Raw genomic sequence first — 25,915 nt, 5'->3', positions numbered from 1 at the left:
CGTCAGACAATGCTTTGCCCAAGCCCCAGGAACCCCCTGCTCAGTGGGCAGGGGACCCATCCCACCTCCCCACCCCCCACTGAGGACAGCCACGCACTCACCAGGGAACCCTTGGCAATGAGATCTCCAGGGGACATGGGCCCCGCCAGGCTTGGTGTCACAGGCAGGCGGCACAGCTCAGGGTGGGCACACAGCCAGCGGCTGAAACTGAGGGCGAGGGCCAGCGGGTACTGTAGCCCGTGGCAGAGAGAGGCAGCGTTTAGAGGTGCAGGGTGATTCTGGGCTCTGCCTGCCTGCCCCGGGCCGCCACTGCCCTGGCTGAGGATGCAGAAAGTAGAGCAGAGGCAAGGTGCAGGGCTACTCCCACCCTTCCTCCCCATTCCACCAGGGTCCCCCCAGCAACACAGGAAGCACTCCAGAGGAGAGTCCCTGGGAGGAGGGCCTGGACATTCCACACCCACCTGATCATGAAGGTAGTAGTTAAACAGCAGCAGGTAGAAGTATCGCTCCAGGCTCTGCAGCGCCCTCTGCCAGACACTGTGCCGGCGGCCGCTTTCCTGGGGAAGCAGCCAGCAAGGAGGCCGGGGGTATTAAATGGGAGGAACTCCTTAGGTCATCCTGTCACCCTCCCCAGAAAGGCAGGAGGGCAGCCTAGCTTCACAACACAGTTCTGCTAAGCATCTAACCACTTACTGCAGGAGAGGCTGCCAGTGACAATAGCAAGTTCCCCAGCAGACCCCACCACCTCCGCCTCAGGCCTGGACTGGACAGAGGTTCCCTGGCTCTGCTCCCACCCCAGCCCCGTACCATGTCCTGCACCTTCCATGTTAAAGAAATAAGTGTTCACACCACCATCCACCCACACCCACTGGAGCCAGAGGCTCTCCTATGGGAACTGGGTCCCCCCACCCCATCTCCAGCCACTCTCCAGGGGCCCATGACAGACCCCTGGTTTACAGAGGCAAACAGAGGCTCGGTAGGCAAGGCAGGGCGGGAGGACACAACTTCCTGAAGTCACACAGCGAGGGCAAACACTGCCGAATCCCCAAATCTCCAAAGCCCAGCTCTGCATCCTCCAGGGCAGGGACCATCACAGAGAACTGGGGATCCCCTCATCAACCCTGGGTGTCAGGGTACCCCTGGCTGGGTCAGCCTTCCCAGGAGGGCAAGTGAGATTGGCTCAGGCCCCAAAGAAGGCTCCTGTCAGTTGATCCAAATGATCCCAGCTCCAGCCTCAGCAAACTTCTCCAGCGACTCAGGAAACTTCCATGTCTGTGGGCAGCAACAATTCGACCCCACCATGACAACATGAGAGCAGGCAGGCAAGGCAGGAACCAGCAAGACTGCACCACTAACACTGGCCTACAGGAGGCAGGTAACTCACCCAACAGGTTAAATACCTGCCTCCCACACTAGGGTGCTCAGGCTCAGTCCTGGCTCCAGCTTCCTGCTAACGCACCCCCTGGAGGCAGTAGGGGATGGCTCACCTAGCTGGGTCCCTGCCATATCCACATCCATGGGAGAACCTGGACTAGGCTCACGGCTCCCAGCTTCAGTCCAGCCTGTCCAGGTCCTGACACTGTGAGGATCTGGGTAATGGATAGAAGATATTCCCTGACTCCTGCCTCTCAGATAATTTTTAAAATGATTTACAAAAATGGGTGAGGGGGCTGGATTTAACCCAGGAGTTTGCTGACCCTGATCTAGACCAAGGAAAGAGTTGTTAAGTTTCTGGAAGATTTCTCGCTCAAGCGGCTGCTCAGCACATGCGGATGCAGAGCCAGAACAACCCAACAACCCAGGAAGACAAGACTGCCTGGTGAGTCACGTAAGAGCCGGTCCAGAGACACTTGCTGTACCACCCGTCCTTTCTCACCTGTCCACAGTAGCCGCACAAGCCACAGAACCCCACTCATGGACAGAGAGATGGAGGCACAGGGTGGACGATGCACAGGTTGCCCAAGCACATGCACCTGTAAGTGGCATGTGCAGTAGGGCCCAGGACCGGACTCCAGGCAGCTGGCTCCAAGCTGAGATTCACATGAGGCCAGGGTGGCCAAGCACATTCCAGGTTTGAGTCACTGAGCCGCCAACAATCTCAGTGACAGACCCCCGGGAGCAGGAAGGGGCAGGTGGAGGCTGGGCAGGCAACAAAGCAGGCAGGAAACAATGCTGGGATGACCTTGACAACCCAGTCCCAGCAGATGCTCCACGTGCCCCCAGCAGCCAAGTGTCCTTTTTCTTTTCTCATGTCTCCCAGCTCAGTCCTAGAATACTACCTTTAAGCAATAGTTCTTTTAAAAAAAAATACAATCAATTTGAAAAGCCAAGTTACAGAAAGGAGGAAAAAGAGAGCATTGATTCACTTCCCACGTGGCCATGAAGATGGGGGCTTGGCATGGAACACCATCTGGATCTCCCATGTGGGTGCACGGGCCCCCATGCTTGAGTCAGCCTCTGGGTTTTCCCAGGTGCATTAGCAAGAAGTTGGATGAGAAGTAGAGCAGCTGAAACATAAGCAATGCTGGCAACAGTCAGCAGTTTAACCCACTGTGCCCCAGTACCTAGAAGGCATTTCTTGAAAGTGTTACAGAAGAAAAGGGTCCTGTGCCTCTAGATCCTTCTCAAACACTGTGTCTACCAGAGTGGGAAAACAGGCAGGCCGGGGGAGCCCACTGCCCTCTGCACCACCAGGGGCTGTCGGGTAGACTGAACCGAGGCCTCCTGGAGAAATCCCCACAGCTCTGCCTGTGCGGGGAGCCGAGCGGCCCAGGTCGCGTCTGAATCCAGAGGCCCTGGCCGCCCTGGCCAGCAGCCCCTTCCTCCATCCTGTTTATGCTGCAGTCAAGAGGAACTGATCAGGGAAACATAAACTTCCCCAGGCGCTCCTTCCTGCTGGGCCTTGAGCCTTAGCTCACCTTCCTCCCAACCCCGGAAAAGTCAGCCTGAAAGAACACAGCCGACCGTCCGCAGCCAGTCTGTTGCAGGGCTCTGGGTCAGCCTGGGCCTCACCTCAGGCCCAGCGCTGTCCAGCTCCCTCTGGTTTTTCAAGACTACTTCCTTCAGGTCCTGCAGCTCTGCACATGCACTGATGGCTTGGTCCACCTGGACAGGAGACAGGGCAACGATGGGAGAGGCGGGTAGCCAAACAGAAGGGTTGATAGGAAAGATGCACACGGCATGGGAAGGAAGAGAGGAGTGGCTGCACCCCCACTGGCCATGCCCCAGACTCCCCCAGCCCCGCTCACCTCCTCCACCATTTTCCGGCCCTGCGGCACCACTCGAAGGAAGCTCTGGATCACCTCGAACTGCTCCATGGGCAGCGGCCGGGCGGCCCTGGCAGGGCAGCATCAGTCATGGGGGATCACGAAGCCCAGCCCCACACACCCAGCCACTAGGGTGGGAAGCAAAGGGCCGCGCCCCCAGCAGAGAAACACATTGAAAGGCCTAGTGATACTGTCAGGTCACACAGCATGCGGTTGGGGGGGGCGCGGAAGGAGGCCCAGGTGCCAGTGCTGGCTCTGGGCTCCTGGCCACGCCCCTGTCAGCCCCAGGGCCAGCACGCCCCCTCCCCTCCTCACCCTCCCATAGCCCCAGGACCACTCACTCTGGCTGAGAGGTGGTCCCGCTACGGTGAAGGAGGATGAGTGTCCCCAGGACCATGCCCAGGCTAGCTCTGTCCACACCCGTCTGACAGCTGAAGAGGAGGGCAGGGGGCGGCCCGTGGGTATCACGGAGCGGCAGCAGGCTGGGGGTCTCCTGGGAAAAGACCATGGCCATGAGGCAGCCACATGGCCCCAAGGCCTAAGGCTGGGGACCAAGCCAGGGAACTGAAACAGCAGCCCCTACCCCAGCACCTGGAGCAAGCTGGCGCTGCCAGCCAGCCAGCTCAACCTCTCATGCCAAATCCACAGCCCAGGCTGCTCTACTTGCCCCACTCGGAACCTGGAAGGCACCCAATGAGCTGGTGTATAAGTGCCTAGGCCCTGGGAGTGACGACTACTCAGGGGAGCTGAGCCTGCATGCAAAACTTCCTGGGAGACGCACATGCAGAGGCTGGCACAGAAACACTGCCAGGATCCAGGAAGTACCAGCCAAAAGGGAAGGGTGAGGCTCGCCTGCTCCCCTAAAGCAATGAGGTAGAGTAGGTATGGCGACCTGGCCAAGACCACACAGCATCCGAGCAGCAGAGCCATGGCTGCACCTGGTCCTCCAGCAGCCAGTGCTGCGAGCGGCTGCTCAAGCATGCACAAGGCAACACACATGCATGACCACACAGGGGCACACACACAACTTCTTCCATACAGGTGTACACACATACATGCTATACAAGAGTACTTAAAAGTTGACAGAAAAATAGAATTGAAAGGGCCTGGCGCCGTGGCCTAGCAGCTAAAGGTCCTCGCCTTGGGAGCCCCGGGATCCCATGTGGGCGCCGGTTCTAATCCCGGCAGCTCCACTTCCCATCCAGCTCCCTGCTTGTGGCCTGGGAAAGCGGTCGGGGACGGCCCAGTGCATTGGGACACTGCACCCGCGTGGGAGACCCGGAAAAAGTTCCAGGTTCCCGGCTTCGGATCGGCGCGCATCAGCCCGTTGCGGCTCACTTGGGGAGTGAATCATCGGATGGAGGATCTTCCTCTCTGTCTCTCCTCCTCTGTGTATATCTGGCTGTAATAAAATGAATAAATCTTTAAAAAAAATAGAATTGAAAGATAAATTTATTTTGGTGAGGTGAGCTGGCATGGTGGCATACTAGGTTAATTCACCTATATAGTGCTGGCATCCCAAAAAGGTGCCAGTTTGTTTCCTGGCTGTTCCATTTCCCATCACTTCCCATCCAGCTCCTGCTTGTAGCCTGGGAAGGCAGCAGAGGATGGCCCAAAGCCTTGGGACCCTGCACCCGTGTGGGAGACCCAGAAGAAGCTCCTGGTTCCTGGCTTTGGATTAGCTTAGCTCCGATCATCGCAGCCATTGGGGAGTAAATGAGCAGATGGAAGATCTCTGTCTCTCCCTTTCTTCCTCTCTGATTCTGACTTCAAAACAAAATGAATAAATTTTTTAAACCTGCATGAATGCCAATTATTTAAATTTTATTTATTTTATTTTTATTTTTTTATTTTGGGGCCTGGCGTGATGGCTCAGGACTAAATCCTCACCTTGCATGCACCAGGATCCCATATGGACACCAGTTCATGTCTCAGATGCTCCACTTCATGTCCAGTTGCCTGCTTGTGGCTTAGGAAAGCAATTGAGGACGGCCCAAAGCTTGGGACCCTGCATTTGCATGGAAGACCTGGAAGAGGCTCCTGGCTTCTGGCTTTGGATCAGCTCAGCTCCAGCTGTTGCAGCCACTTGGGGTTTGAAACAGCAGATGGAAGATCTTTCTGTCTCTCCTTCTCTCTGTAAATCTGCTTTTCCAATAAAAATAGGTAAATCTTTAAAGAAAATAAACTTTTAATTTTAGATCAAAAAAACTGTTGAAATTCACACATACAAGAAAACTTCTTGGAAAATGTGGATTATGAAAATCTATGCTGAGATTTCCAAACATTTTTGCATCAAAATCAACTTTTTAAATTTTTTTAAAAGGTTTATTTTATTGGAAAGCCAGATATACAAAGAGGAAGATCTTGCATCTGCTAGTTCATTCCCCAAGTGGCCACAACAGCTGGAGCTGAGCCAATCTGAAGTCAGGAGCAAGGAGCCTCTTCCAGGTCTCCCATGCAGATGCACGGTCTCAAGGCATTGGACCGTCCTCTACTGCTTTCTTAGGCCACAAGCAAGGAGCTGGATGGAAAGTCAGGCTACCGGGACACAAACCGGCGCCCATATGGGATCTCAGTGCATGCAAGGAGAGGACTTTAGCCACTAGGCTACTGCACCAGGCCTCTTCTTGTTAATAATTTTCAACATCGATTTTATGTATTTGAAAGTTATAGGCAGAAGGAGGAGGGAGAAATGAGAGAGAATGAATTCAAACCCAGCCAGATACCCTCCCTTGCTTTTAATTCCATTTTTCATGAATTTTTGCAGTGCCCTCACACACACACACACACGGACATGTGTCCAACATGGAGAGACACAGAACTTGCATACTGCACGCTCACTACTAAAGACCCTGACACCAGTCCAACACAGAGGCCCCAGGCACACCACAGAGCCACGCCTGGCCCAGCAAACCACCCCTGCCCACTTACCCGCAGGACATGGACAAAGGCATCCAACTGAGCTTCCAGAGGGGCTCCTTGCTCTGGCAGGGGCAGCCGGTGGTACCTGCCAGGTGAGGGAGCCCATCAGGCAGGCCCCCTGCTGTGAGGGGGCATGGAAGAAGGCAGGAGTGCTAGAGCAGGTGCAAGGGCACCCGGGGCCAGGCGCTACCTGTAGCTGGGCTGCAGGAAGAGCGGCCGCTTGTACACCTCCTCAGGCACATGCACGTCGTCCTCCCCCCGGATGGCCACGGTGTGGGGCTCACCCCGCAGGTCCTCCGTGTCATGGTACACGTGGTATGTATTCTCACTCAGTCGGGCAAAGTCGTGGATCTGGCAGAAGGTGCAGGAGGCTAAGGGCCACAATCCCCCAATACACACCAGCTGAGCTCAGGGAACACCAGGCCCCTGGCCCGAGAGCAGCAGTGCCAAGCCAAGGGCTCTGTGCGGAGATTGCTGGCTGGGGCAGGGCAGGGCAGGCTCAGGTGGCCAGGAGCTGCAGCCAAGCCCACAGCACAACCAGCAGAGCCAGGCCCAGGGAGGTGTGTCCAACTGCCCGAGGCTCCCAAGGGAGGGGAGCTCCGCCTGGCCTCACCTCTTTGCGGATGGCCAGCTCCAGGCTCTCAGCAGGGACCCCAGGGCCAAGGCCCTGGAGGTTGTGGGGCAGGCTCTGCTTGTCCCGAGGTGTGTAGGGCACAAAGTCCTCCTTGGCACGCAGGAACAGCACCGGCTCCTCCCGCACGCAGAAGATGATACACTCCTGTGGGAGCCCAGGGTGAGAGGGGCTGTCCACACTAGACAGCACTCGCAGCAGCCACTCCCCAGCCCGGTCTCAGGCCTCTGTCCAGGCCCAGCCTCCCTCCCTGAGCTCCCAGCACTGTGGGGAACGGCCGACCCCACATGGATGAGGGGCTTCAAGATGGCGGCTGGCCGAGTGCCAGGAGGCGGGACTTGTCCCCCGCCAGTGGGCAGGCAGGAAGTCACAAGGATAGGTTAATTCTCCCTCGCTGTGATTCCTGGCCTATCAGATAGCGCCCCGTGGACCACGTGCAGAAGTGATTGGTGGAAGAACTAGATATAAGCAGTCCGTTTCTCGGCAATAAAGCCCTTTTGGTTCGCTCTCTCTTTTGGCTCATGACAAATGGGGGAATACAGAAATGGGAAGAATTGGGAAGAAGGGTGGTGAAAAACGGGAGGAAGGGTGTCGAAGCAGCGGGTAGGAAAGCTTAGACAAACAGTGCAGGCGCAGCTGAGAGAAGGTTTTAAGCGCAGCCGCTTTTGCCAGTTTTCCCCAGACCTCCAAGAGTATGACTTTGCGTTTTTAGTGTGGCTGCAGCTAGAGCGGTGATGACACAGCACTCCATCCTAGCCTTGCAACCTGACTCCTACCCCAGAGACAGAACTCAGTACCAAAGCAACCTCCAATGCCACCATCAATGCCATCATCAGAATGTCTCAACCCATGTTGACTACAATGGCCATCCCTGCATTTGGCAGGGCCTGGTCCAGGCCGCCACCTTCTCTCCTCGGTACATAGCCAGGCCCCCTCCGGAGAGTCCTTTTCCCAGACTTGAGGGGCTATCCTGGGCAGCAGAGTACCTGGAGGCGCTAGCCTAGTGCTTACCTTGTGCCCATCCTTCTGGAGTTTCTGGAGCACCTGTCTGAAGCCCAACATGCTGGGCTGTCCCATGCCAAACACAGCGAGACTGCCCCGTGCCTGTCGGAAGTTGGGGGCACCACAGCTCCCCAAGGTGCCCAGTGTGTCCGTCTTCTCAGTAACATCCCGCACCAGGAAGTAGCGGCCCTGGCAAGGGGACAGCCACAGGGCATCACTCAGATAGGGCAGGGGTGACTTCTATAAAGCGGGGCTCTGTCCTGAGCTCCAGGAAACAGGAAGTGGGGACAGAATGGGTACCCAAGAGCTTGTCCACATCCCAAAACGTCCATCTTGGATCCAGCTTCCTGCTAATGCACCTGGGGAGCAGCAGAGGGTGGCTGCTGGCCAGTGTGGCCCACCCCGTTACTACAGCCATGTGGGAAGTAAATGAGCTGGTGCAGGATTGATTCCTCTCCCTCTCCCTGCCCCCCCTTCCAATATACATTTCAAATAGATACTTTTTTTTTCCCTAAAAAAGTCAGGTACCAGGCCCGGCGGCATGGCCTAGCGGCTAAAGTTCTCGCCTTGAAAGCCCCAGGATCCCATATGGGCGCCGGTTCTAATCCCAGCAGCTCCACTTCCCATCCAGCTCCCTGCTTGTGGCCTGGGAAAGCAGTCGAGGACGGCCCAAAGCTTTGGGACCCTGCACCCACGTGGGAGACCCGGAAGAGGTTCCAGGTTCCCAGCTTCGGATCGGCACAGCACCGGCTGTTGCGGCTCACTTGGGGAGTGAAACATCGGATGGAAGATCTTCCTCTCTGTCTCTCCTCCTCTCTGTATATCCGGCTTCCCAATAATAAAAAATCTTACAAAAAAAAAAAAAAAGTCAGGGACCAGTACAGCAGCATAGTGGGTAAAGCTGTGGTCTGTAACAACAGCATTCTGTACGTGTCCCGTGGAATGGGGGTGGGGCAGTGCAGGTGCAGGAGGGAACCCCTGAAGGAAGAGGATGGAGGAGGAAGCGGAGGCTGCCAGGGCAGGGCTTGACTTCACCTGCACCAGGTAGTGCTCGGGGGTGGCGTCCGAGAGCCGGCCCATGGTGTAGTGAGCCTTGAGTGGTTCGTCGTGGATCTGGAACTCCTCCTTGCAGTTGTACCTGCCAGGGGCAGGATGGAAACCACATCAGAGTCAGGGTCCCATCTGCCTCCCCAGAACCTAGGACCACCCACCCATTTGGGGCAGAAATAGATCACTGCCCACCAGTATCCACTGCCACCTAGTCCTTCAGCATCAGGACCCTAGAATTGAGAAAAGAAGCTGGGTAACCCCAATGCGAACTAGGTATCCCAGCCTTCCTTTCACGTATCAAAGGACTAAGTTCTGGCCAATGAGATATGAGGAAAAGTGCTATGTGCAAATGTTGAGCCATTCCTAAAAAGAAGATGCTTTCAGCTTTGTTTTTGCTCCTTCTTTCCAGCTAAAGTCCTAATGTAATGGTAGAAATAGAAAAGTCCCCTCAGTCCAGAAAATGGAAGCCACCTGCTGATGTCACTGGGGTAGTAAGCACGGTTGCTGGCCCATGAGGACGCCAGAGCTCAAAGCACCCATAGCACCATGAATGAGAGCAGCAGTGTCTCAATAAAACTTAATTTACAAGAATGGATGGTGGGCCACTGCTGACCACAGGATGCTGTTTGTCAGCCTATGTTTCATCACATGATCTCTAAGGTTCCTTCCCCGAGAACACTCCACAACCCAAAAGTGGAGCGCCCCTGGCTGCCTCCAAGCCCTAAGCACAATGACACATGCTAGATCTCACACCTGGCTAGTGGCTCTTCTGAGACACACACACTTGGCCAAATCCTTATGAATTTTCATCTACTTGAAAGGCAGAGCAAGAGAGAGAGACTTTCCATCTGCTGGTTCACTCTCCAAATGCCAGCCACAGCCAGGAACTCCATCCAAGTCTCCCAAGTGGCTGCCTGGGACTCTGCCCCTGGGCTATCCTCCGCTGCTCCCAGCAGGAAGCCAGATTTCAAACAAAGTAGTGGGGACCTAAACTGGAACCCCTGACACAGGCTGAGCCCTCAGCACCGCGCCACCTGCCCCAGTTAACTGCTTTGTGAGTCATCTAACTAAAGCCCAAAGTGGGAAAGGGTGCGGGCCAGGACCAGGCATGGGACACGCTGCCTTTAAGGTGCGAACCCACTCTAGATGTCTGTCAGTACAGAAACAACACATCATGTCTCACTCAGCACCTCTTCTCCTCCCCGTCATGGGTACAGTAGTATTTTATGGCACCTTTTCCAGTCAGGCACGGAGGCCCGATCCTTCCTACCGCTTGGCCCTCCTGACACACAGACCCCGCTGCTCCATCCTGAGCTCCCCACCTCATAGAAGGCAGGGATGCAGGGCGGGCAGGTGTCATGGAAAGAACAAGGCTTCCCAACTCACTGGAAACGGAGTCAAGATCCTCTCCGAGCTCCAGTCCTTGGGCCCTTCAGGACAGACAAGTGCCAAAGCTTTGGGTACATGCACAGTGGCCCGGTGCCCCTCACAGGGCACTGCCAGCCCCCACAGGAGAGACTCCTGCAGACCCACACCACCAGCACCAAGCGGCAGTTCCCAGCTTCCTGCCTTGGCCCTCAAAGGCCTTCACGGGTTTGCAGTCAGACCAATAAAACAGTTAAAAGTCTGTTTATCTATGAACCCCCTCTGCAAATGTTCAGCCAAAAAGGGTCTTCAAAGGGGTCTCCCTCCTGCTCCTCCCCAGGACTCGCCGGTCCTGTGGTTGTGTAAGGAATGTAGGCTCAGGGACACATGACAGAGCACCCCCAACCTTGTCCCCCACATGTCACGCGGCTCCGGACAAACCTCTCTGGGCCTCAGTGTCTTCATCTACAAAACCAAAGGCAGGCTAGGTGCTTGGGGCCACCACACCTCCCGACAGGTAGGTCCCTGTCACTCACGTGATCACGACGGGGGCCACCTTGTTGGGGATGATGGACTTGGCCTTGCTGTTGTGCAAGCTGGTGGTCTGGAAGGAGTGAACGCTGAGTGAATGTCGACCGTCCATTGCACCCACGGAGCCTGGGAGGCTCTCAAAGGCAGCCGCCGCCGACACCGTCTGCTGGGCCGTGCTGGCCGTTGTACCCATAGTCTGCCGGCAGCCTCAGGACCCAAGACCTGCGGGCGAAGAGGGCATATAGTGAAGGGAGAGGTGGAACCAGCCAGGGCAGGGATGGACCCCTTTGCCCCAGCATATGATGGAGGGGGTGCCCACTCTGGCTGGAGAAAGGTAGGCAGCCATGTCACTTCCCCTTGGGTGCTCAGAAATGCACAAGCTCTGGGGCAGGGAATGACCTAAGGGCTCAGCGTCATTCAGGATGCCTGCATCCCATACTGGAGGGCCTGGGTTCGAGTCCCAGCTCTACTCCCAGATCCAGCTGCCTGCTAATGGTAACCTGGGAGGCAGCAGGTGACATATCTCCAGTCTTGGAGTCCCTGTCATCCTTGTGGGAGACCTGGACCAAGTTCCCAGCACCTGGCCTGGCCATCTTGTTATGGGCACTTCGGAGTCAATCGACAATAATGTTTAAAAGACAATACAGTGCTTAGTGGTGGCTCCTTGTTGATGCTTTGCAAAAGTTATGGATCTGCAGAGGCATCAAGAACACAGCCTTGGGTGTTGTGGCGCAGCTGGTTAAGCTGCCACTTGGAATGTACATATCTCATATCACAGTGCCTGTCCTCCTTCTGATCCAGCTTCCTGGTGGGGCACCCTAGGAGGCAGTGAGGATGGCTCCACCCAAGCAGAGACCCAGCTGGACTTCCTGCTCCTGGCTTCAGCCTGGCCAGGCAGCCCTGGCTGTCATGGATCCCTGGGGAATGAACCAGCAGATGGAAGCTCCCACATGTGTTCACTCTCTCTCTCTAGCTTGATTGTTCTCTCTCTGGCTCTGCCTTACAAACACACGAAAAAATAAAACAAAAAAGGGACACCAAGGGCCAGCACAATGGCTCAATCCTCTACATGCAAATGCCAGTATCCCCACATAGGCACTGGTTTGTGTTCCAGCTGCACCACTTCCCATCTAGCTCCTTGCTAATAGCCTGGGAAAGCAGTAGAGGATGTCCCAAGTCCTTGGGCTTCATGGAAGACTTGGAAAAAGCTCCTGGCTCTTGGCTTAGGATTAGCTCAGCTCTGGCCACTGCAGCCTTTTAGGGAATGAACCAGCAGATAGAAGATCTTCCTCTGTCTCTTCTTCTCTCTGTAGATCTGCCTAAAAATTAATCTTTAAAAAAAACTTTTTTAAAGACATTGCCAAGACCCTGAGAGTTTACAGTCTCTCAGGGTCTGTTGAAAACAAAAACAGCTGGGCCCAGCACGGTAGCCAAGTGGCTAAAGTCCTCACCTTGCATGCACTGGGATCCCATATGGGTGCCGGTTTGTATTCCAGAAGCCCCACTTCCCATCCAGCTCCCTGTTTGTAGCCTGGGAAAGCAGTCAAGGACAGCCCAAGCCCTGGGACCCTGTACCCGCATGGGAAATCCGGAAGAGGCTCCTGGCTTCAGATCGGTTCAGTTCTGGCCATTGCAGTCACTTAGGGAGTGAATCAGTGGACAGAGGATCTTCCTCTCTGTCACTTCTCTCTGTATATCTGACTTTCCAATAATAAATTAATAAATCTTTTTTTAAACAGAAAAAGAAAACAAAAACAACTAAGAAGGGGTTAACTGTCCATACCACATCTAGGATCTTAGTCATGGGATCCTGGCTGGGACGAGAACCTGGGGCAAGCAGCAAAGATGCGGGAAAGCATTCCAGCTGCAGTCTCGTGTGATGAGGGCACACATGCCCTGACAGGTGAGCTCTCGGTACCTCCAGGGTCACAGGAGATGCCATCAGCAGCATCTGCCCTTGGCATGAACCCTGCCCCTGGCAGCACACAGGGACTTGAGCCTCAGGTGTTGAAGGCTTGCACCTCTTTTCGTCACAAGTGTAAAGGTTTTCCCTATCTTGGACTAAACGCAACTCCTCAGGTCTGGCCATTCTCCCTACCCCACCAAGGCTGAGGCATGTGAGCTGGGACACTCCCCAACAGGACAACAGTTTCGAGAGGCGGTGACTTAGGGTGGCCCTCCAGCTGCCACTTTGACTCCATGTCACCAGTCCCAATAGGCCCCCAACAATGCAGACCCCAGTTTCCCAAACCCCTCCCAGCAGCCTGGGTGGGAACAGCCAGGAAAAGAGCGGGAGCAGTAGCCAGAAGTGGGCGGGGCCTGCAGGAAACAACAGCTGGCCACGGCTGCAGGGCCAAGGCCAGGCCTCAGGCCTGTGGTTCCCACAGGGTCAGGCTCACACTGACTGGCACCTCTGCTTCTCCCGCCCCTGGCCAGCCACAGAAGGCGATGTATGACAGGCCCCAGCTGGTGCCTGGAGGCAATGCAGATGTGCACAGTGCGAGGACAGAGGCAGAACAGGGTCCTTGAAAACTGAGCCCACTGAAAGCCACTCACACAACCACCAAGTGGTAAGCCTGTGAACCGGACATGGTGGACCCGGGCAAGAGCTGTGACACAGTGACCCCCAGGGTCAGCAGACTGGGAGGAGACAGCTGGGCTCCCAAAGACACCCCCACCCAGAGCAGAAGCCCACATATGGGCAGAAAGCAGGTGGGTTCACAGGCAGTTCTGGGGGACACAACAGCACCTGCAGAGACAGTCAGCCTACACCTTACCCTCAGATGAGCCATATCAGACATCCATCTTGGTAAACAACAAAAGCAATACGCACCCCCCTCCACAGCCTCTGCTCCCACATGTTGGCCCTCCAGGGGCACCTCCCTTGCAGCTCTCCACCGGGCCCCCTCTCTGTGAAACGGGGACAAGACCTGCACTGAGAACCGGGCAGCTGTGAAACAGGAAGAACAGCACGTGATGGCCTCAGAGGACCCAGCCAGGCCACCCTGAACTTTTCTCCCTAAGAACACCTGGGCCCGGCCCACCACCACCTGTAAATGATTTGGGGGTGCAGGGACAGTGCATGGGCTCAGCAGCCCCGGCTACCCTCCCCATCAGCCCAGCATAGTACCATACCATCATCACTGCCCTAATACTCAACTCCATAGGCACAGAGGGAGGTTCCCACGGCTCCTGGCCTCCCTCAGCAACCAGGAGACCCCAGCCCCACTCTGGGACCATGGGCAAGTCCCCCATCCTCCTAGGACAGAAATGTACCCCATGCAGTCACATCAGCCCCCAGTCAGTCTCGTTCCTCGTCCCCCACAACCCATCCCCTACTTGCAGCCCAATGCTGCCCAAGCCAGATTCCATCTGTGCCTTTCACTTGGTACGCGGCTCCATTCCCACTTCCATCCCCTGACCCCTCACACAGGACTGTCCAGAATGTCCCCTCCTGGGACAGGCCATGGTATAACCCCAACAGCCCCTTTCCACCTGGTGACCCCCACTCCTTAGTCACCTCACTAGGAGCAAACATCTGGCCTGGCAGCTAAAAGGCCACTTGGGATGATCACATCGCACACCAGAGAGCCAGGGTTTGAATCCTGGCCCTGTTTTCAACCCCAGCTTCTTGCTGAGGCACACATTGAGAGGCAGTAGGCAAGGGCTCCAGGCCTGGGACCCCTGAATGGAGTCCCCCGACCTTGTGTTCTTGTACCCATGTGCAAGACTCCAATGGAGCTCCTGACTCTCAGCTTCAGGCTGGCCCAGTCCCGGCTGCTACAGACATCCGGGGAGTGAGCCCTGCAGATGAACCCTTCAGGAGCACATGTGCATTCTGATAGCCAGCTGGGCCCTGGGCCTGTCCACCTACCCACACCACAGGCATCAACAAGCCCAGCACGGTCTCAGGAAACATCCCCCAGGGGGACAGATGACACCTTCAGTTCTCAGGAGCCTGGGGCAGCAAGCAGCTGGCCCCAAAGCACTTAGCTCATAAGACAGTGTGATGGAAGCAGCTCCCAGCCCCATGTCTCTCCCCTGGGCCAGCTTTGTCCCACACCTTCCACATGGAAGCTGGAGCCCCACTCCTCCAGGAAGCCCTCCCTCTCTGCCCCCAACACCTGGTAACTTCCACAGTCCTTCATGAGCCTCGCAAGCCAGGATGCTCCATTCCATGCATTTGGTGCAGTTCCCAGTAGAATGTGCCTCCTGCCTGGCTCAGGGAGAGGGCAGCCAGGTAATTGCTGAGAACAAACCAGCCTGGAGAGGGAGGCCAGGGTCTCTGAACTGTTTTACTTCCCAACCCAGGGGCTGGGCCAGGCCAACGTTCCAAAGCCAGTGCACACACAAGCCTGAGGGACAGCTCCACAGGTTCCTCCTCCATGGTTCCTGCAAAGCAGGCAGAATATGGCACCTCTCCTTCTCCCCCTGCCTCTGGCTTATCTGTCACTTCTGAAACTCCAACAAGCAACATAACTGGGGATTTTAAGCACAGCTATTTGTACCAGTTTCTTCCTTCTTTTTTATTTAATGATTTATTTGTTTTAAAGAGTTAGAGAGCAGGGCCCAGTGCGATAGCCTAGTGGCTAAAGTCCTCACCTTGCATCCTCCATGATCCAACATGAGCACCAGTTCATATACTGGCTGCTGTACTTCCCATCCAGCTCCCTGCTTGTGCCCTGGGAAAGCAGTTGAGAACGGCCCAAAGCCTTGGGACCCTGCCACTTGGGAAGTGAACCAACAGAAGAAAGATCTTTCTCTCTGTCTCTCCTCTCTACAAAAAAAATTTTTTTTGACTTTCCAATGAAAATAAATAAATCTTTAAAAAAAAGAGTTCGAGATAGAAAGATAGAGATCTTTCATTTACTGATTCACTCCTCAGATGGCCTCAATAGCCAGGACCACACTGAAGCCAGGAGCTTTTTCTCATGTGTGTGGTAAGGGCCCAAACACTTGGGTCATCTGCTGCCTTCCCAGGTACATGAGCAGGGAATTGGGTCAGACATGGAGTAGCCAGGTCTTGAACCACCACCTACATGGAACACTGACATCACAGGCAGCAGTTTTATCTGCCTTACCACAATGCCAGTCCATGGTCCCATCACACAGGGTGTGCCCACCCCACCCTGCTCCTTCAGCTGCACAGCTGGACCCAGACCCCCACCCAGGACCTGGTGCCTCCTGAAGGTCCTGCGCTTGGTGCTGACTCCACTGAACTGCTGGATGGGTCCTGCTGCTGCACTCCCTGCCTTCACCACTGACAGCAGCCCTCAAGAGAGCCAAGGAGAGGGTGTGACCTCCACTTCACAGCAGACAGCTGAGGGAAGCATAAAATAACTAGTCCCAGGGATGGATGCCCAGCACATGCGGAGTGTCCTGCCCATTCACAGCCTCTGCCCGGGCCTCCTCCTCTCTCTCACTAGATCTGTTCAAAATCTAAACACTTAAAGCTGGAATCCCAGGAGCCTGCCACCTGCTGAGTTATATGTCTAGCAAATACTCCTGTTTCCCTACAGGATAAAAGGATCTGAAAAGTTAAAAAACAGAGAAGGCCCGGGGAGACTGCCGTGTGCCCAGCAGGTGTTGCTGTCACAGCGTGCTGGGCTGTGGGGACCTCTACAGGCAGGCAGGAACGTCCTACATTGGGATGACAACACCTTGAGGTGGGCTGGAAGCATGCAGTAGACCGGGTCAGACGGAGTGGCCGGTCGAGGTGTTGGGCAGGTGGGGCCAGCTGGGGGCGGCAGCAGAGTTAGGTTTGGGATCGGACTGCAGGGGGACCCACTGGGCTAGGCGTAGCTGCAGTGCAGGCTTGGCCTCAGAGATCAGATAAGCGGCTGGCACAGCTCACCAGATAGGTAGAAGGCCGAGCAGGGGCTCTGGGGTGGCAGAGAATGTCCTACAGCCTGAATCAGTCACTAAGTTACCAGATGCTTGGTGGCACACAGCAGCCTCCACATCTCCCGTGCAGCCCCTGGGGCTACAGGGAGACAGAGTACAAGGGAACAGAAGCAACATCATATGCCAACTTCTAACCCCCTCCCTTGAAAGACATCCCCCTTCTCCCACCTTACTGCCTGGAACACAGATGCAATGGCAGAAGTTTCGCAGCCCTCCTGGGTCACGAATACATCATGCCACACGCTGGGGACTATGATCAACCCCTCTCCCCAACCCAGAAAAACATGGAACAGAACTACCACCACAGCCTGATCCATGGAGTTCTAGAATCTCCCTGGATGGATAAATAAACCTTCAACTCATGTAAAGCCTTGTTGTTTGGTTTTTCCTACTCCTTGAAGCCAAATCTAATCCTAACTAAAGCACCCTGTTATTTTTAGGTTTGACCCTCGGTGACCACACGTCACGTGGCCACAGCACAGGACCGACTTGACCCTCTCACAGAGGGTGAACACCAGGCTGTGAGGCTGTAGACTCAGCCAGAGCTTCCTGTGAGCTGGGGATCCAGAAGCCATCATGCCCAGCCACCAGGGCCCTTAGGCAGTGGAGGAGGCACACACAGGAGACCATCTGAGCAGTGCCATTGGTCACAGCTCAGTCCTCACACCCACCACTCCCTCCCCACCCTGAGCATCCAGGACCCACTCACTATCGCTCCCTGGCCAGCCCTCTCTGCACCATCACTTCCAGCAGCAGTGCAGCTATAGGCTCCAGAAGCAGATGTGCAGCCTCTTGCCCTCAGCCACAGCTTGCAGCCCCTCCAAGGAGAAAGGTCTAGCTCTAGGGCCAGACAAGAACCTGAGGGGGACAGCCTCTGCCCTCCTGGCTCCCACTTCCTGGAATACCATCCCCACTCATACACTCACCATCCTCCTTCACTCTGTGAGCACCCTCGCCCACGCTCCACCCCATCCAACCCTGGCCTTGACCCCCACAGGCCTTCATTTCTGAGTTGGCTGCTCTTTCATGCCCTGTCCCCAACAGGATAAAAGCCACGGTGTCTGTAGGTCCCAACATCATCTTACCATACAGATGTCCTAGTCACTCTCTCGACAGAGCTTCTGAACAAGTCTGCGAGAAGACCACTGTCCCACTGAGCCAGTGAACAACACTGAGGTACCAAGGGTGGAACATAGCGACAGGGCCAGGCCTCTGGTTCCAAAGCCCTGGTTCTTCTGACCACAATGCCCCCTGGCTGCCCACTTCCCTCTCTTCTGAGGCCACCAGGCTTCCCAGCAAACACAGGGAGGCTCGCAGCAGACCCTGTAGTGGACCTGGGGGAGGGGTCCCCCTACCAGGGCTGCAGCTTCCCACTTGCCCCTGGCAGCCAGATGCCCCGGGTGAGTAACAATGGAACTAAAAATAGGGTAGTCCTTCTTGGTGGGGGAGGGGAGCTGAGCAGCCAGCTGCAGGAAACATCTGCCTCAGCTACAGAACAAACACACAGGAAGTGGCCCTCTGCAGGGCTCCCTACCATGCAGGAGTGCGGTGGGACAGGCACATCCAACTGTCATCAAGCCAGCAGGCTGGGAGCTCAGCCCTGCCCCTCGCCTGCCTGCCCTGGGGCCTCAAACTCCCAACACACTAGACATGCACACAAACACATACACACACGTACACGCATGTCATCAGAGAAGGAGAGCCAAATGTGGCTTGGAGACCCTAGTCTGCTCCCCTCACTTTATAGATACAGAAATGGAGACCCAGAGGTGGCCAGGGTCACACCCACAGTCCCAGAGCCAAGCATCCCTGCCCCCTCCCTCTGCCCTACTCTCTAGCTCCACCTCTGCAGCTGGAGGGAACACACACCATGCCTGCGACAGGCAGCAGCTGATGAACGCTGACACAACTGGGGACCAAACAGAGGCGGTGGGTTCCACAGTCTGCACGAGGCAGGGTTCTGCCTCTGAACCTCTGGCACTTGGCTGCAAACAGCTCAGCAGGGCCACCTCGTCACTTGTTCTCGCTGGCCTCAGCACAGCACAGGTGCCACTCTTCCTCCACTGCTGCCTCTTGGATGTGGCAGTGACACACGACCTCATGCTCTCTGCATTCACTCTTCCTGCCCACTCCCCACCATCCCCTGCACCAGGAAGCCTTCCTCAACTTCCCCTCCTCATCTTCCAATCATGGGTGTCTTCCCATCCCAAAGTCCACCAGCCAGGGGTGGGGAGACCCTACTAGCCTGGCACATAGAGCCTCCTGAACAAACATAAACAAGAAAGACTGCTGGAGGATGCTAGAAGGATAGACTCTACGATGTCTGTGTCATGAAAATGAGCAAGACAGGGCCCAGAGCCCATCACACAACCATCGCTCCAGGTTTGGGCTACTTTAGGGAGAACATGGTGGAGCAGAGAGTGGGAGTTGGAGTCCTACATGGTTGAGAAGGCCCATGGAGAAGGGACATGTTGGTGAGAGGCTGTGGGCTCCAGCTGTGGGAAAGGAAACCATGAAAGCGCTCCTATCCGAGAGGCAGGCCCTGGCCATGCAGGACGGAGCCTGGCTGGGCGCTTCACACCTGCTGCTCAGAGGGGCAAGGAAAAGGGGGCCCACGGAAACACACAGGCCAACTCCTTACTCCCCCAGACCAAAGGCATCAGCACTTGAGGAATTTCACTTTTCATAAATGCTTATTTTCTTTGACTTCCAAGAGTAACAAAGGAGGGATAGAGATGGGGTATAGAACAAAGAAAGACAGAAAGATCTCCCATCTTCTGGCTTACTCCCCAAATGCTCCCAATAACTAGCAGTGGACCAGGCAGATGACAGGAACTCCATCTGGGTCTCCCCGACGGGTTGCAGGAACACAAGGCCTTGAGCTGTGGCCCACTGCCTCCCAGGACGCATCAGCTAGGTTAGAAGCAGAGGAGCCAAGTCCCAGGCACTCTGACACAGCAGGTGGGTATCCCAGGGGTGCCCTGGTTTCACAGCTCATTCTGTTATGCCACAATACCCACCCACAAATGACGAGCTGGGCCTCAGCTCCAGCCATTTTTTGGCATTTGGGGAGATCTATCTCTATTGTTCTCCCTGTCTTTAAAATAAATACTTTTCTAAAATAGAAAGAGAGAGAGAAGAAACAAATGGCCAACAAATATGGGAGGAAATAATTCAATCTAGTTTGTAAGTTAAACACTGGAAACAAAACGATACCAGGTATGGTACTGCCCAGGCCCATTTCAGAGGTAAGGCAGGATGGACGTCCCAGTGCTGGCCCCAATCCTGGGCCTGGGGCTTGCTTTCTCTCCAAGCACCTGGCAGGGCAGAAACTGGCACAGCTCTCTGGAGGCCAATCTGGCGAGGTTTCTAAGGCTTGACCAACATGCTGCACGTGGGCACAGCAATTCTTCCAGTGACTTATGCAATAGAAGTAAGCCCTAGCCACAAAGGGGCCCAGTGCAGCCTAGTTCACACAAGTCTGACCAGAGATCTCTCTCGTGGCAATAAAAACCCAGGTTCAAAGCACCCTAGGTGTCAGCATGCAGTCACCAGCACAAAGAAAGTAACAAACGTCACCGACAGAACATGGTACCCAGGAAGGCTACACATGCCAGCGCCATGGGACTCCCCTCTCTAGACACCCAGGAACAGCCACCCCATGCAATACACAGGAAATCAGGTGAGAGCTGGCACCTGAAGCAGGAGGCAGGGCATGGTGATGAGGCTCTGGGGGTGCCCTGACTGCCCCCCCCCCAACCTGAGGTGCCCTGGTTTCATAAATCCCTCAAGCCCCCTGCCTACCTGTGCGGGGCAGTCCTTTCCCATGTGCCTTAATCCGCAGTTTGGACAAAAGAATGAGGCAGCCAACTGAAGAGACAAAGGGAGACAGCTGTTCACTGATTATTTTTTTTAAACGCACCAAATTATTTCCGAGTTACATCCCTTAAAAAGCAGAGAGGCCTCTCAGACACAGCTGTGCACACATGTTGCAGAAAACCTGGGAGCCTGGATGGGGAGCCAGGACCACGGCCAGGAGCAGGAAGCGGAGACAGCTTGTCTCATCGTCCTGAGTGTCTTTATTTTCCTGCAATAAACACCTGCCACTCACAGGAGAGGGAGGGAGGGAGGGACAGATGGAGAGAGAGGGAGATGCAGAAGCAAGCAGAGAACAAGATCTACACGCATGGCCATAGGCCTGCAGCCCTCCTGACAGCCATAGACAGAGTACAAATACCCACCCCAGGGGGAGGCTAGGTTTCCAGGATCAGAAAGTTCCCCAGTCTCTCCAAGCCTCCCAACCCAAAGGCAGTAAGGGTGACATGAGATCACAACGCCCTGGCCTGACCAGGCCCCTAATGCCCGGGTGGCTCTCACAGGCAGATGCACCCAGCTCAATAGAAAGGGACCGGCTAAGCAGAGCAGCTTCCTTATCTCACACTGCCAGTCTCTGCACCTCAGCCCCTCCCAGGCCTCAGGGCACTCCAGGAGCCAAAAAAGCAAGCCAGACATTGCACTTGACATTAAGTAACCTTCTCCAGCCACCCCCATGCCCATCATGCCCACCAAAGCCCCCCAGTGGAGTGCACAGGCAGGAAAGGTGGACGGCCTACCCAGACAGGAAGTGACCTCTCCGGATGAATGACAGGCCCACATTCCAGCGGGAGTCCCCACCTGCTGCTGACCCACAGGGTCATGGGAGCCAGGAGTGGGTGGGCACATGGAAGCCAAGGAGGAAACAGGATTCGGTGTGGAAGGCCAGGCACATGGCAGTCCCCCCGGCAGGGAAGTGACTTCATTTCACACTCTGTCCTCTTGGCTTCCGCCCGTGGCAAGGGACACACTTAACCCTGAGAGGCCCAGCGCTGGCCAGGCCAGACAGTTGAGCCTTCTCCCCCACCAGCGCCTCTGCCACTGTACAGAGCAGCACAAAGGAGCGAGGCGTGAACTGACGCAGCAGGAATGCAGGGAAGGTTTCCTGGTGGAGGAACTGGGCCAGAACTGGGAGCAACATTTGACACAGAAGGAGAGGACTCAGCTGGGTCCTGCACGGAGCCACTCGGGAGCAGGAAAGAGACACAGGATGGAGCGGGGTGGGGCCAGGCCCCCAGTGCCCATCGGAGCACACACAATTCCCTGCTGTCGCTCCATTCCTACAAGTGCCCTGTGGACTGAGCTGGTCCCCAGAGGGGTTGAGGGATGTGGAGTGGCTTTAAACCCAAAGTCAGGCCTCCCTGCCCCACCCTCCTCCCAGCCCACCCGCCAAAGCAAAACCTACAACCCTGACAGTGAGGCCTGCTGGATTGTCAGGGCAGCGGCTGGCAAGCGAGTACACCACCGCCTCCACCCTCCTGGGTTGGGGCCCAGCAGGGCAAGGAAAATCTTGTTGGAGTTTCTCTCACCTCCTGTCTCTCTAACTCCCTCACCCCCGCAGCTCCTGGCGGCTGGTGGCAGGAGTGACCTCCTGCTGTGTGGCCTGCCAGCTTTGTACTGGGATACGGTGGGGTGGGTGTGGGGGGAAGGAGGAGGTGTTCCAGGAGGCAGCTACATAAAGAAGCTTTCAGCAAAAAACTGGGGCCCCAGCACGGTGCCATGGACCTGGGAGGAGGGGCCCACTGACCACAGCCCAAGTGCCAAATGGTGCCACCATAAGAAAGAAACAAGGACACTGTGGCTCAGAGAGGCACCTGGGCCTGCCCTGGGTTGAGCCATGAGGAGCACAAGCTGGATGGTCAGGCAGTCCCACATGCAGTCCAGGCTGCACATGATGTGTTGTGTGATCTTGATCAAGCTGCTGAGCTTCTCTGAGCCTAGAACCTTTACCTGTAAGAGGAGATTCTGATCCTTAGCTCAAGAAGTCGTGGTAAGGATTGCACACAACAACCTATGCATACAGAAGGGGCCCTACCTTGTACCTCTCAGGGTTTATTTCCATTCCTACCATCAGCTGACCTCCCCCATCCAATCCTGAAGACGTGAAGTGCCTTCAGAATGTGTTCTGGCACGCTGTCTGTGTCATCTGTGTCTGGCACAGTGGCAGAGCAAGCTAATCCTCCACCTGTGCCATTGGCATCCCTCGTCAGTACCAGCTCATGTCCTATCTGCTCCATTTCCAATCCAGCTCTCTGCCTATGACCTGGGAAAGCAGCAGAAGATGACCCAAGGCTCTGGGCCCCTACACCTATGTGGGAGACTAGAATCTGCTCAGCTCTGGCCATTGCAGCCATCTGGAGAGTGAACTAGTGGATGGAAGAGCTGCAGCCTGAAAAAGGAGAGAAATCCTGACACAAACTTCAACAGTCAGGGACCCTGAGGACATTACGCTTAGTGTTTTAACAGAGCCAGACACAATATGACTGCATGCCCAGCCAGCCTCCTAAGCCAGTTTCCTGCTCTCGCCAACTCTGGGAGGTAGCAGGCAATGGCTCAAGCACTTGGCCCCGGCCTCCCACATGGGAGACCTGGATTGAGTTGCCAGCTCCAGCCCAGCCCAGCCCTGGAAGCTGCAGCCATGTGGGATAGAAACAGGCTTGCTCATTATAAACTACAACTACTCTCAGACTATGCTCATGTCTGGTTACTAGAGCAATCAAATGCCAAATGCACAGACAGACAGTGGGACAGTGGTCCCAGGGTGTGCAGAGAGAGGGGTGAGAAGTAGGTGCTGCATGGGTACTAAGCTTGAGCTAGAGAGGAGAGCATGCCAGCTCCTCCCTACCTCTCACAGGCAGCCAGCCCCTGCCAAGGAGGGCAAGCAGGGCCTGGTCTCCACCTCTGGAGCCGGGGACATGGCAGGAGGCGGAGGAGACTGCCATGCAATGGGCCTGTTCGAGACCCTGGCAGTGGGAAATGGTTAGGATTTACCACGGTGGGGGCAGGAAAAGGCAGGGAGGGGGACAGGCTGCACGACCACAAGGCCATGGGCAAGTCTCTTCCTCTCTCAGTTCCCTTCATGGTACGACAAGGACCCATCCCGGGCATGCATCCCAGGCCAGCGGGTGTGAATTACAAGCTGTCCAGAGCCCTGGGTATCCATAACCACCACAAACCAGAAATGCGGTGAAGGCCTGTGCACAAGTGTCCTGTCCACACACAGGACACAACACAGCTGACACAGACAACACAGACACAGGATCTGTGCCATGTGGCCCCAGCCAACCAGGAACAGGTCTGGCTGCATGGTGCACTGATGCAAAGTTCAAGAACAGGCCAACTAACGCTGGGGAAGCAGGAGGTGAGGAGCTAACTAGGCATGGGTGGCAGAGACTCCCACGGGACACAGAGAGGTCCTAGACCTTGAGCAGAATGGCAGCACACTCACCAAACGACACCCCAATTCACACTGGAATAGACAGCTCAGCCTGCAGAAGGCCAAAGAAACAGTAGCTCCCACTTGGTCAGTGAAAAGGGGCTGTGAGCAAAGCCAGGATCCAGAAACTCCAGCCAGGTCTCCCAAGTGGGTGCAGGGACCTAGATACTTAGGCCAGCTTCCACTGCTTTTCCAAGCACGTTAGAAGGGACCTGGATGGAAAATGAAGCAGCTGGGACTTGAACCAGTGCCCATTTGTTAAGCTTCTTTTTACAATAAGCTTTTTCCCTTAAGAGGACAGCACACACATATACACCCCAGTCGATACACGTGATTGCATCCCTGCCTGGTATGTCATTATTTGAAAGGCATTATTTGAGAGTGAGAGAGACCATAAATGAGTTCACATTTGCTGGTGTTCTTCCCAAATGCCCTCAGTTCCTGGGGTGAGGTCTGAACCTGGACCAAAGCCAGCCTCCCAGGGTCTACATCTGTAGGAAACTCAAGTCAGGAGTCGGAGACAGATACCAACCTAGGAACTCCAATCTGGAATATGGGCGTCTTTTTATCTTCATCACCATCACTGTCTAAAAGGCAGAGACAGAGGCAGAGCGAGACTGACAGTGAACGCAGGAGTGTGGAGACAGAGAGTTCTCCTATCTGCCGGGCCTCTCCCCAGATGCCTGCAACAGCTGGAGCTGAGCCAGGCTGAAGCCAGGAACTGGACACTCCATCCAGGACCCCATGTGGTTGGCAGGGACCCAAGCATGGGAGCCCTCCCTCAGCTGCCTCCCAGGGTTAGCAGGAAGCTGGACAGGGAACCAGGTAAGGACATGAACCCAGACACTAAAACATGAAGTGCAATTGCCACTCATCAGGGCTTCACTCTTGGGAGCAGCCTTCACCCCCTTAAGATGCAGGCATTTTAACCAGCATCTGTATTCTACACACTAGCTCCACCCTGTATGATCGCCTGCCTCCCATTTATTCTATCACTACTACTCATTCAATGAAGAACTACTAAGCATCGATTGTGGACCAGACAGGCATGGTCCTGGACCCTCAAGGGAGCAACTAGAGGACAGGGAAAAGTCAGCAGAAAGACAACTGAGACGCATGGTGGGTTGGGTTGCAAGGGGCTCAGAGGCTGGGACAGAAAATGCAGAAGGCATAACAATGCCTCATATTAGGTCTGATGGTCACAGAAGACCTGTATTGACACAGGACAGGTAAGAGGCCAGGCCATGGAAGCAAGCATAAGGAGCAACAGGTACCAACATCCTGAGACTAAGAGGAGACGGGGGCCTCAGTTCCCCGCCACAGGCTGCCCCAGCATCCTTGTGTGCATGGCCCAGTGTTGTGGCAGGTACTCAAATTTAGGAACGACTGCCACACTCCAAAGGCTCAGATGGAAGGGCCTGTGCATGGCCACTGCCCAGCCAGCTTCCAAACAGCTGCAGCAGTTCACACAGCAACTGGCTCCCTCTGGCAGGGCAGGTCTCCCCACATCTTCACGATTTCAAAATGTTTCCCAGTTGCTACATTTCCAACCCCACAAAAGTGCCCCACTTCCTTGTCTGTGAAGCAGAAAAAAACACCATTCCTTGTCAAGACAAACCCACCAGCTGTGGAGATGGCACCTACCACATCTCTGCACAGACGCGAAGGGTGACTGCCAAGTCCATGTCCACCACACTGTCAAAAGGGACTTCCCACAGGAAGGTCGGGGTGCTCAGATTCACAACGTTAACACAGCTTTCTTGGACGGATTCAGGGACATGGGAAAGTGGCAGTGGCCACTGGGCTAATAAGCCAAGGCCCATGAGCAGGAGTTTCAGAAACAGGTGCCAGTCAACCTTCCCAGGGCATTGGCTATGTGGGAGATGCTGCCCCTGCGATACAGAAGACGACAGCCTGCCTGGCACATGCCAATAG

General features: G+C 55.4%; 1 protein-coding gene across 4 annotated transcripts in view; it reads right to left on the bottom strand.

Moving 5' to 3' along the window:
- PALD1 (phosphatase domain containing paladin 1) overlaps nucleotides 1–25,915 on the bottom strand; it is a 52,517-nt gene that overhangs the window by 14,109 nt on the left and 12,493 nt on the right. For 2 of the 4 annotated variants that reach the window (XM_058671497.1, XM_058671494.1), the window contains exons 2-12: nucleotides 10,773–10,989; nucleotides 8,857–8,959; nucleotides 7,831–8,010; nucleotides 6,802–6,966; nucleotides 6,379–6,539; nucleotides 6,198–6,273; nucleotides 3,608–3,759; nucleotides 3,249–3,336; nucleotides 3,013–3,105; nucleotides 462–557; nucleotides 102–230 (exon numbers count right to left, since the gene is read on the bottom strand). In XM_058671497.1, coding sequence (XP_058527480.1) covers nucleotides 102–230; nucleotides 462–557; nucleotides 3,013–3,105; nucleotides 3,249–3,336; nucleotides 3,608–3,759; nucleotides 6,198–6,273; nucleotides 6,379–6,539; nucleotides 6,802–6,966; nucleotides 7,831–8,010; nucleotides 8,857–8,959; nucleotides 10,773–10,960 — 1,431 coding nt within the window. In that variant the 5' untranslated portion in view covers nucleotides 10,961–10,989. Of the gene's footprint in view, nucleotides 1–101; nucleotides 231–461; nucleotides 558–3,012; nucleotides 3,106–3,248; nucleotides 3,337–3,607; nucleotides 3,760–6,197; nucleotides 6,274–6,378; nucleotides 6,540–6,801; nucleotides 6,967–7,830; nucleotides 8,011–8,856; nucleotides 8,960–10,772; nucleotides 10,990–17,756; nucleotides 17,993–24,387; nucleotides 24,557–25,915 lie in introns of those variants that run through there. The other 2 variants (XM_058671496.1, XM_058671495.1) reach the window with 2 other exon arrangements.

Source organism: Ochotona princeps, chromosome 13 (assembly GCF_030435755.1).
Source record: "Ochotona princeps isolate mOchPri1 chromosome 13, mOchPri1.hap1, whole genome shotgun sequence".
NCBI lineage: Eukaryota > Metazoa > Chordata > Mammalia > Lagomorpha > Ochotonidae > Ochotona > Ochotona princeps.
This window is presented reverse-complemented; position numbering and strand designations above follow the sequence as displayed.